This window comes from Tachyglossus aculeatus, chromosome 11 (genome assembly GCF_015852505.1).
Source record: "Tachyglossus aculeatus isolate mTacAcu1 chromosome 11, mTacAcu1.pri, whole genome shotgun sequence".
Lineage (NCBI taxonomy): Eukaryota > Metazoa > Chordata > Mammalia > Monotremata > Tachyglossidae > Tachyglossus > Tachyglossus aculeatus.
In genome coordinates, this window is record NC_052076.1 from 11,444,179 (window position 1) to 11,455,783 (window position 11,605).

General features: G+C 51.0%; 1 protein-coding gene across 1 annotated transcript; it reads right to left on the reverse strand.

The window, feature by feature from the left end:
- Positions 1-9,188, reverse strand: TMEM45B (transmembrane protein 45B). Its single transcript, XM_038754866.1, has 6 exons — positions 9,115-9,188; positions 6,893-7,099; positions 6,092-6,304; positions 2,687-2,871; positions 2,028-2,173; positions 1-1,485 (listed from the first exon to the last, which is right to left on the reverse strand). Exons 2-6 carry the CDS (start codon positions 7,068-7,070, stop codon positions 1,374-1,376), a joined length of 834 nt encoding a protein of 277 aa, XP_038610794.1. The 5' UTR covers positions 7,071-7,099; positions 9,115-9,188; the 3' UTR covers positions 1-1,373.
- Between the last annotated feature and the right edge of the window lie 2,417 nt (positions 9,189-11,605).

The window sequence follows — 11,605 nt, forward strand, 5'->3', positions numbered from 1 at the left end:
GTGGCCTACTTGGGATAAGAACTCAGGTCCTCTGACTTCAAGGCCTGTGCTCTCTCCACTTGGCCTCACTGCTTCTAAACCATGGAAACGACAATAAAAATATCGTTTTAAGTGCTTACTATGTGCTGGGCACTGTACTAAGCACTAGGGTGGATACAAACAAATCTGGTTGGACACAGTCCCTGTCCCCCATGGGGCTCATCTGAAATATCTGACCAGGAGGAGAAGTCCCGTAACCAGTGAGGTGGAGGCATAGCGCCCCAGGGGTTGCCAGGGTCACTGTCCTTAGAGAGACACTCTCTGCCCGGCCTTCCCCGCTCCCTCAGCCATCCTAGCATTTCAGCCCCCTACCCGGACCCCTCGCTCTCATCCATATCCTTAGCTAAAATATCCCTGCTCCGGGCTGGGAAGGGAGGGTGTGTCAGAGGGTGGGGTGCCCAGGAATGCAGTGGTGAGGGGTGGAAGTGGTGCTGATCTGGAATAGAGGGAGTTAGGGTCTGTTGAGAATGCACCAGGATTATTGGAGCCTTGACCCCACCGGTGCCAAAGGGAGAGAGGGAGAATGTGGGCAGAGTTCTCTCTCCCACAGCCTGGGGAGTTGGACATTGGCTTACACCAGGTAAAAGGGGGTATCACCGCCTTCCTCAAAGCCCTTTGAACTCAGGGCACTCCCATAGTGTGGGTCAGTTTGGTGCGGGCCTGCCTTGAGGCAGGGGAACGGACAAGGTGGGAAGAGGCTTAGTACAGTGCTTTGCACACAGAAAGTGCTCAATAAATATGATTGAATGAATGAAGAGGCTGGAGCTGCTGCTCGCGCTCCTGCCAGACCTGGAGAAACCTTGTACGTTCCCCTGGTCTGGTCCTGCCCCCAAGCCCAAGTTGTACCTACAGCAGAGGGCTTGGCCGGGTTCTTTCACAAATGCTACTGCATTGTGGACTTTGGTTTTTTGCCACCCAGAAGTCCAGGCCCCGAAACACCTGCCTCCAACCTTGCCCCTGGGCTGGAGTCCATTGGGGTTGAACGCAACGGCAGGCAGCGAGACTTCCTGTTCCCTGAGTGCAGCCGCCAACCCCCAGACTTTGGGGGACAGTAGAGAGGGGAAGATGGGGCCTCCATCCGTGGTGGGGTGCTGGGGTGGGGGAGGAAAGGTGAGTTTGCACCCAACTCCTTCGTAAGTCAAAAAAGTCTCCTTTTTGAGAAGGTCACGCTGCTCTCCAGTAGTTCTCCACAGTGGGGGGCTCTAAAGATTGTGGGAGGAGAGCCATGTGAGTGTCTTCGCCAGGGGGCAGGTCCCATGCCAGATAGTCCCAGGCTGCTTCAGCGATTCAGTGGGGGCCAGGGTGGAAGTCAGCATGGTCGCCCTCTCCCTGGGTCACTCTTCTTCTGAGTCCTGCAAGAGTGCCTTGTGTGCATTTTTATTTGACTTCAGGTTCTGGATCCCAATGATCTCTCCTCCAGAGCGCCTCTCAAACCTCTTCACCAGGCTGGGACACAGAAGGAGAGAGAGAGAGAGAGAGAGAGAGAGAAAAAAAAAAGCACTCTGTGGGTTAAATGAAGTGGGGCAGCCTTGGCCACAAAGAAATCCATCAGTCAAAATCAGGCAAAGGGCCTAAAAGAAATTTGGGATGTTGTCCTTCTCAATCAATCAATCAATCATATTTACTGAGAGCTTACTATGTGCAGAGAACAAATAGTAAACACATGGAAGAGTACAGTACAACAGAATTAGCAGACATGTTCCCTGCCCATAATGAGTTTACGATCCTGCTCCTTTGGCTTTGGCTTCCTCTGGGTGGCCGGAGGGGAGTCAAGGATTGCGGCAGGCTGTCATGAGTGGGGCAGGAGGAGGCTGGGGGAGCTGGGAAGGAGGGTGGGATGAATTGGGAAATTTGGGTGAGGCCCATGCAAATCTCAGTTCTTGAAGATTGGGTTGGAGCAAGCCCTCTCAGGGCTAGGAGAGGACACTGACATTGGTGGATCCTGTCCTTCTACTTTCCTACACTCCCAGGGCCCCCCATCCACGTACCAAGCCACGAGGGCATAGTTGATGCCCACGATGATGAGGGCAGCTGCATAATGCCAACAGAAGCACATGGTGATGAACATGATGTTGCTGTGATCATCCTGTTTCCATTCGGGCCCTCCCCAGGGCGGGAACAGCACAAACCCGATCTGGCCAATCACAGAAAGAGGAGTCATTCTTGTCCCCATCCAATCCTGGAAAACACCCTTCTTCCTCTTCCTCCCCCATGTGTTGTTATGTATTGTTATCCACCCCTTCCCTCTGGGCCTCCACGTTCAAATTATGTTCAGGCTGGGCCTTTTCTCTGAAAGTCCAATCTGGTGCTGTGGCATTAGTTCTGGAAATTACTATTGGCCAGGAGTGTATATGGGGTGGGGTGGGGAGGATAACAATACATTCCAGGCAAGTAGAACAGAATGTTGATGTTCCTTCTTGGGTCATCGGACTGGTACTTATTTACAAGCCTGGCTTAAAGGTTGGGGAGCATCCTTTCATTCATTATATCGTATTGAGCGTGTACTAGGCACTTGGAAAGTACAATACAGCAATAAAGAGAGACAATCCCTGCCCACAGCAGGTATCTGAGAACCCCTTTGGGCTGGGTGACCCTGTAGTTTCTAGGCCTGGGGAGACACCTTTGGTCCTGGCCCCTGAGAGCTCACCTGCCAGAACCAGGTGCCCTGTAGGATGGCGAGGCTGGTCCGGAACAGCTCCAGCACCACATTGTCCCTGAGGAGCACCTCCAGGAAGATGCTCAGTGCACCACCAAACACCGCCACCAGCAACAGTGAGTGGATGTGTTGGTCCAGTAGGGGCCGGTTATGGACGTGGTAGTAGAAGAGGAAACCTGTCAGAGCCAAACTCTGTTGCTAGTCACTGGAGGGCAGAGGCGCTTCTTCCACTCAGATCCCCAACTGCTGTCCTACTCCCAGGACCTCTCGCACTCAGATCCTGACTGCCAGCCCTCTCGCTGCACCTCTCGCACTCAGATCCCGACTGTCATCCCTCTCCCCGCACCTCTTGCACTCAGATAATAGTAATAATAATTGTAGTATTTGTTAAGCGCTTACTATGTGCCAGGGGCTGTACTAAACAGTGGGGTAGATAGAAGATAATAGGGTTGGACACAGTCTCTGTCTCACAAAGGGCTTCCAGTCTCAATCCCCATGTTACAGATGACGTCACCAAGGCACAAAGAAGCTTAGAGAGTTGTGCAAGGTCACTCAGCAGACAAGTGGCAGAGTCAGATTAAAACCCGGCTCCTTCTGACTTCCAGGCCCGTGCTCTATCCACTAAGCCACACCGATCCCTGATTGCCATCCCTCCTCCCCATGCCTCTTGTAATCAGAACCTAGATTTGCCCTCTTATCCTCCCCACAATCCTCGCTACAATCTGTAGGGGTCTTGGGTAGGGGAAGGTGAGAAAAGGGCTTCCCATGTTGCAAAACCTCTGGGGTGTTCCCTTTAATGAGGAGGTGAGTGATCTCTTATGTCAGCAGTGACTCACTCACCTCCAACAGGCTCTACACCTCATCACAAGTGACCGGGGCGGTTCCCAGGTGAGCGAGGGGGCCAGAAACTATGCATCCCACATGTCAACCTGGAGGCCCTGCCAGGCAGGTGATGGGGCACTAAGTGCTGGACATTGCCCAAGGTAGTTGTCACCCAGCCCTCTGCCAGGAAGGCTGGCTGGGGAGATGGTGGCTCTTAAGTCTCCCAATGCCTCAGGTAGGCTGGGGCTGGGCTGTCCCTAGGGCCGCTCAACCCTCCTCTCCCACTCTGGGGGTGCACTGCTCTAGGGATACCTGTCTGGCCCCCGAGCATGCTGGGAAACGTTTCAGTTCTCACCCGAACGCCAGGCACTCACTTTAGGGAGCCGGACACACAGTCAAGGCTCCTTAAGGGATGGTATTTGTATTTGTGAAGCGCTTACTATATGCCAAGCACTGTTCTAAGCGCTGGGGTAGGTACAAGGTAATCAAGTTGTCCCACATGGGGCTCACAATCTTAATCCCCATTTTACAGATGAGGTAACAGGCACAGAAAAATAAAGTGACCTGCCAAAAGTCACACAGCTGACAAGTGGCAGAGCTGCATTAGAACCCATGACTTCTGACTCCCAAGCCCGTGTTCTTTCCATTAAGCCACGCTGCTTCTCATATGACCCAGGGTCACCCCAGGCTGGGACGTCGACTTGACAGACACCAAGGAGCTTCCAGTGGCAATATTAGAGCAACAGGTATGGGAGACGACCACCCAACAACCGACTCCCCAGATAGCAGAAGCTGGACTTGAGAGTAATTAAACAGCGAGGACTAGTGGGAAGAGCAGGGGTCTGGGAATCAGGACACCTGAGTTCTAATTCTGGCCTGCTATGTGAACTTAGACAAGTCACTTAACCTCTCTGGGCCTCTGCTTATCCATAAAACAGAGATAAGATCTTTGCTTTCTCTTTCTCTTAGGCTGATTATGTTGTATCTATCCCACTACTTAGTAGAGTGCTTGGCCCATAGTAAGTGCCCAATACCACCATTGTTATTAATCCTTGCTGAGGACCTGAGTCTGCAGCAGGACATCATTCCCGACTCCTGCTCCTTGCCCTCCAGAAGTAGTTTTCTACTCATTCCATCAATTATCAGTCACTGGTATTTATTAGGTGCTTACTATGTGCAGAGCACTGAATTAAGCACTTGGGAGAGTACAGTACAACAGAGTTTCGTTCATTCATTCATTCATTCAATCGTATTTATTGAGCGCTTACTGTGTGCAGAGCACTGTACTAAGCGCTTGGGAAGTACAAGTTGGCAACATATAGAGCTGGTCCCTACCCAACAGTGGGCTCACGGTCTAAAAGGGGGAGACAGAGAACAAAACCAAACATACTAACAAAATAAAATAGAATAGACTAGATATGAGATGATAATGATGGCATTTGTTAAGCGCTTACTATGTGCAAAGCACCGTTCTAAGTGCTGGGGCAGATACAGGGGGACCAGGTTGTCCCACAGGGGGCTTACGGTCTTCATCCCCATTTTACAGATGAGGCGGACATCCAAGCAGAAATGTCCTGAAGGCAGGACAGAGTTGACAGAGACATTCCCTGCCCATGGCGAGCTTAAAGTCTAGAGAGGGATGCAGACACTAATATAAGTCATTTATATTATATAATTTAAAGATATGTACGTAAGTGCTGTGGGGGTGAGGGTGGGGTGACTACCCTAGTGGATAGAGCATGAACCTGGGAGTGAGAAGGACCTGGGTTCTAATCGGAGCTCCACCACTTTCTGTTGTGTGATCTTGGGCAAGTCACTTCATTTCTCTGTGCCTCAGTTACCTCATCTGTAAAATGGGAATTAAGACTGTGAGCCCCATGTGGGATGGGGAATCTGTCCAACCCAATTTGCTTGTACTGTGGCACATAGTAAGATCATCATCATCATCATAATAACAAATTGTGGGATTTGTTACTATTATAAAATGCCCAAAGGTCACAGGTCTAGCAGCATGGTGTAGTGGATAGAACACGGGCCTGGGAGTCAGAGGGTCATAGGTTCTAGTCCCAGCTCTGCCACTCAGTGACCTCATCTGTAAAATGGGGATTGAGACTCTGAGCCCCACGTGGGACAGGAACTGCGTCTGACCCAATTTGCTTGTATCCACCCCAACACTTAGAATGGTGCCTGGCTCATTGTAAGTATTTAACAAATACCCTAATTATTATTATTGTTATCATTATCTTCGGCTGAATCCTCCTCAGCCGTTGAGGTTGAGGCGGGGAGCCCCACTGGTCACTTTGAATGTGGTGAATGAGGCCCCATGAGTCCAGACCCACTTGTGATCCCCTTGCCCACTCTCCTCGTGCCCACCTTATGTTTTGTTTTATGTCCCTCTGGGGGTCCAGGTGGCATTGCCCCCTCCCCCCCCCCCCCGCCTCGTGTTCTGTTTTATATTCCGCTGGGGGGGGGGGGAGGTGTCCAGGTTGCACCCTGTTTGTCACTTTGGGTGGGTGGCCCCCCCAACCCCCAGCTTGCCCAGCAGAGCCCTCCACTTGCCACACCCCCACTGACCTTCGGCAAACACGGCCAAGGCCATGATCAGGCGGTCCAGCCCCAGGGGGATCTGGGTGGAGAGGACGGTGAGCACGTCCATGATGCCTGAGAGTCCAAAGAACAGGTACATCGTGGTATGCTGCCAGTTCATCAGCTTCACCCAGCCTTGTCCTTCCTGGTCCACCAGGTGCAGGTGGGGCCCATCTGGAACAAACTGCTCCACCAGGATCCCTGCGATGGGGAGGGGCGTGTCGGACAGGAATGGTGGGGGAGAGCAGCTGGGGGGGGGGTGGGGTGGGGTGTGTGTGTGTGTGTGTGTGTGTGTGTGTGTGTGTGTGTGTGTTTTGGGCGTGGGAAAGGAGGAGCAAGGGAGGGCACCAGGCTCCCACCCTCCCCTCACCAGCCCTGGACAAGGAAGTAGCCATTGCCTGTGTTATTGCGGCCCCAAGCCCTGTACCACTCACTCCCCACCCAACCCAGGGCCCCGGCAGCAGATGCAATGGGAGGAAACGGGGCATTAATTGTACCAGGCCCATTCTCCCTATAAGTTTCCTGTCCAGTGCTGGGCGCCCACTCAAAATAGGTGGGTAAAGGCCCAGTGAACGTTAGAGGTAAATGAAGCTTGTGTGCCCACCCAGAGGGCAGCAGGAGATCTCATGCAAGGCTTGGGGTGGCCGGGGGGGTGGGTAAAGAGAAGTGGGGGTGACAGCGGTTGGGAGCCTTCCTGGGCAGTCCCTCCTGTGGATAGTACTGGGGCAACAAAAAACCCGGGGGGGGTTGGAGTGGGAGACTGGCTGCTCACCACCCCCTGCAACTCACCTATAAATGAAAAGGCAGCTTTGACCAGCCCTTCAATCAGCTCCAGTCGCATGGCCCCACGGCCGAACCGGCTCTGTGCCCCTTGGGTCAGGTGCTTGAACGGGTACTTCAGCGACCACCAGAGCCCGAAGAGCAAGAAGAAGCTCCCCGGGAGGGCGTGGCCCTTGAAGTTGGCCATCTTGGCCACTGGCTCAGTAGCCTGGGATCCTGGGGAAAGAAGAGGGAGGCCCAGCCCTGTGATGGAAAATTCCAACTGACAGGCTGGGAGGGTTGTCCCCCCTCCTAAGGCCAGAGACCCCAGGACAGCACCCCAGCAGGGGCCAGTGGAAGTCTTAGGGATGTAGTAGGGGGGTGTTGGGGTCAGAAGGGGGCAGCCTATCCTGCTACCATTTCAGCACCCCTAAAAACCCGGGTACTCACCCTCCCACCCCTATGTGTCATTTATGTTTTTTAAAAAAACTTTGTTTTGTTTCGAATGGTACTTATGAAGTATTTACTATATACCAGGCACTATGCTATAAACTGGGGTAGATACAAGATTATCAGATTGGACACGGTCTATGTTCTACAGTCTTAATCCCATTTTACCAATAAGGAGACTGAGGCACAGAGAAGTTGAAGTGATTTGCCCAAGGTTGCGCAGCAGACGTGGTAGAGCCAGGATGAGAACCCAGGTTCTTCTGACTTCCAGCCCTGTGCTCCATCCACTAGGCCATTCTGCTTCTCATTAATTAGTACAGTGCCTGGCACATAGTAAGCACAGAACAAATACCATAATAATAATAATTATTATTAATAATGTACACAACTTTCTATTCTACTACTTCCCCTTACCCGTAATTGATCTTGGAAACAGTTTCCCACACTAGACTGTAAAGTCTCTTCATTCATTCCTTCAGTGGTATTTATTGAGCACTTATTTTGTGCAGAGCACTGTACAAAGTGCTTGGAAGAGTACAGTAACAGAGCTGGTAGACACATTCCCTGCCCACAACAGGGTTACAGTCTAGAGGGGGAAAGAGACATTAATAAAAATAAATTACAGATATGTACTTGAGTGCTGCAGGGCTGGGAGCAGGGATTTTGTCTACAAACTCTACTGTATTGAATGCTCCCAAGCACTTAGTCCAGTGCTCTGCGTGCAGTTTAAGTATTCAGGAAATACCACCGGTTGAAGAGCCTTCCCACCTGACTCTGACACTGCCAGTAACCCATGAGGTGGTGGCAGCTGGACTCGGAATTTGGGGCAGGGAGAGGGTGAGGGAAGGGGAAGCCTGGAATTCCCATCCTTCCAGCAAAAAACCCCGAGCTGAGGGGGAGCAGATGCCAACCCCAGCCTGCCAGGCTATTCACACCCACCCAGGCTGACCCAGCCAGCCATGTCCATCACTCACTCTGTCAGGGTGTGTGTGGGGGGGGGTGGGGGGGGGGCGCTACCCCTCATCCTTTCCTGAAGCCTGGGAAGCAGCGTGGCTCAGTGGAAAGAGCCTGGGCTTTGGAGTCAGGGGTCATGGGTTCAAATCCCAGCTCTCCCACTTGTCAGCTGTGTGACTTTGGGCAAGTCACTTCACTTCTCTGGGCCTCAGTTCCCTCATCTGTAAAATGGGGATTAAGACTGTGAGCCCCCCGTGGGGCAACCTGATCACATTGTATCTCCCCAGTGCTTAGAACAGTGCTTTGCACATAGTAAGCACTTAACAAATACCATTATTATTATTATTCTCTTTGACTCAGTTACCTCATCTGTAAAATGGGGATTAAGACTGTGAGCCCATGTGGGACAATGAACTTGGTCCAACCTGATTATCTTGTATCTACCCCACCACTTAGTACAGTGCCTGGCTTTAATACCAATAAAAAACCCCAAAAGAACCCCAAAACAAAACACCCAGCCAGGCCCAAAGCCGTCGCCACTGGCTACCATTTTCTCCTACTCCAAGATGCTCCCCAGCTAATCCCTGGTGGTCCTAGAGAGGCCTTGCCGGACTGGCAGAAAAGGGAAAGACCAACGCCAATGGCCCTGATCCCAGTAGTCAGACTGGTAAGGAAAGGGGTGAGAGACCGACAGACAGAGAGACGAACAGACCAATATCTCCGGACTATTGGAGACAGACACTTTCTCTAAATTCTTCTGCAAAAAAAAAGCTGCTGGAGGAGAAGGCTAATGGGGAAAATCGTACCTCCTCAAAGGAAAGCATTAAGGACTCGTTCGGACTACTCACCTCAATTAAATCTTCCGGGGAACTGCTGCCGCCGAGGACCAGGTCTCCTCTAAAGCAGGAATTAAATGACTGACTTGGGGGAAATGAGAGGGGAGGGGAGGAGCTAATACCAAAGCCTGTGGTTTTCTAGAATGATGAACTGCAGGTGGGGGCTGGGCCACCTCTGATCTCCTAGGGGCAAAGTCGAACTTGAATCTCTGGTTCGCTGGGCGAGGCTGCCCAAGGATACTCGGACTGGGAATCCCATATGGGACAGTCTCTATCTCTCTAACCTGACTGTACTCTATCTACCCCAGCCCTTAGTACAGAGTAAGAGGTTAACAAATATTATTATTATTATTATTATCATTATTATTGTATCGTGACCACAGCAATGGCAACTGGTGCAGGGTCCCCAGCGGTATAATGGGACAACCTTCTGGTGGGGGAGGGGAATGGAGGTATACCTGAGGTCTGTTGTCTGTAGTCTGTTTCCCCCTTCTAGACTGTGAGCCTGCTGTTGGGTAGGGACCGTCTCTATATGTTGCCAACTTGTACTTCCCAAGCGCTTAGTACAGTGCTCTGCACACAGTAAGCACTCAATAAATACGACAATGAATGAATGAATGAGGTGTGTGTGGGGGGTCAATCCTGAGGCAGCAGTAGCAGAGACCCCCTCACCCCCAATTCTATTAGTTCCCCCATTGTTTCTGTAGCTGTAGTTTCCGGGTGGGCTGGGGAGAACAATATGTTGCCAACTTGTACTTCCCAAGTGCTTAGTACAGTGCTCTGCACACAGTAAGCGCTCAATAAATATGATTGAATGAATAAATGCGATTGAATGAATGAATGAACGAATGAATCTAACACAACCTCCAGTGCTTGAGTGGGAACGAAGAGGGGATGTCCTCCCTCATAGGTCTACAGTCTAGACTTCAGGCTCACTGTGGGGAGGGAATTGGAGGTGAAGCTGCCTGGCCTTTTCTCTCCCTTCTTCCCCCACCTTTCTGCCGCTGCTGGTCCTTTGGCCATTACACTAACCGTTAGTGACCCTGCAAACAGCTTGGCCAAGGGAAAATGAAATAATCACAACAATTGTGGTATTTGTTAAGTGATTACTATAATAATAATAATAATGGCTTTTGTTAAATGCTTAGCTATATGTCAGGCACTGTACTAAGCACTGGGGTGGATACAAGCAGATCGGGTTGGACATAGACCTGTCCCACGTGGGGCTCACAGTCTCAATCATAATAATAGCATTTGTTAAGCGCTTACTATGTGCCAAGCACTGTTCTAAGTTACAAGGTAATCAGGTTGTCCCAAGTGGGGCTCACAGTCAATCCCCATTTTACAGATGAGTTAACTGAGGCACAGAGAAGTTAAATGACTTGCCCAAAGTCACACAGCCGACAAGTGGCGGAGCTGGGATTAGAACCCATGACCTCTGACTCCCAGGCCTGCATTCTTTCCACTGAGCCACGCTGCTTCTCTTGTGCCAAGAGCTGTCCTAAGCACTGGGGTACACCCAACATAATCAGGACAGGCACAGTACCCATCCCATATGTGACTCCTGATCTAATGGGGTAAGAGAACAGGTATTGAATCCCCATTTTACACTTGAAGAGACTGAGGTACAAGGAAGTTAAATGACTTGCCCAAGGTCACACAACAGGAAAGTGGCAGAGCCTAGAATATGATTAATTTTCATTTGTTTTCTGTATTAATTGGTGATTGTTAAGCACTTACTATGTGCCATGCACTGGGCTAAAAGCTGGGGTAACTACAAGATCATCAATTTGGGTACAGCCCCTGATACACACGAGGCTTCGGTCTAAGAACCGAGGTCCTCTGACTCCCAGTCCTAAAAGACGGGACTTGCAAGGCAGTCCACACCGCTACTAGTTCAGCACTCTGAGCAAAGTCTCCAGGCCAGAGGACTGTCCAAAATCCTGGCTAGAACACTGCCTTTGCATTATCCTTGGATTTCAATTAACCTTGCCCTCCTGTCCCCACATGCCCCCAAATCATGGACAGATCAAACAGCAGTGTTAATGGGTATGGATCGAGATCGAGATGGATCTATTTATAGACCCACTAATAAATGGCTGTAGATGATGAAGAAGTATAAACACGTTGCAAAATCAGGGAGGAGAAAGGGGGTTCCACCACAGTCAGAAAAACAGAAAGCGTCACCATCACGAGGTGCCCCGCGTGGTGAGGAGGAGCAGCAGTGGTGGTGTGCCCAGCCCAGACCAGCCTGGCCCGCTTGGCAAAGCCTTGGTATGGCCTTGGCAGGAGTCCCTGTACTGCTGCCCTGGAAACCCCTCAGGTCCCAATGATGGTAATAATAATAATAATAATTGTGGTATTTATTACGTGCTTACTCTGTAGATATAAGATAATCAGGTGGGACACAGTCCCTGTCCCCCATGGGGCTCACGGGTTTAATCCCCATTTTACAGATGAAGGAACCAAGGTATAGAGAGGTGAAGTGACTTGCCCAAGATCA

What these genes read in the sequence shown, in the direction of transcription:
- TMEM45B (XM_038754866.1), bottom strand. Translation starts at nt 7,070, where the DNA reads ATGGCCAACTTCAAGGGCCACGCCCTCCCGGGGAGCTTCTTCTTGCTC. An exon ending in CTTGGCCGTGTTTGCCGAAG is followed by an intron (nt 2,872 to 6,091) that starts GTCAGTGGGGGT and finishes TGGCTCTGACAG; the next exon opens with GTTTCCTCTTCTACTACCAC. An exon ending in AACTATGCCCTCGTGGCTTG is followed by an intron (nt 1,486 to 2,027) that starts GTACGTGGATGG and finishes TCTGTGTCCCAG; the next exon opens with CCTGGTGAAGAGGTTTGAGA.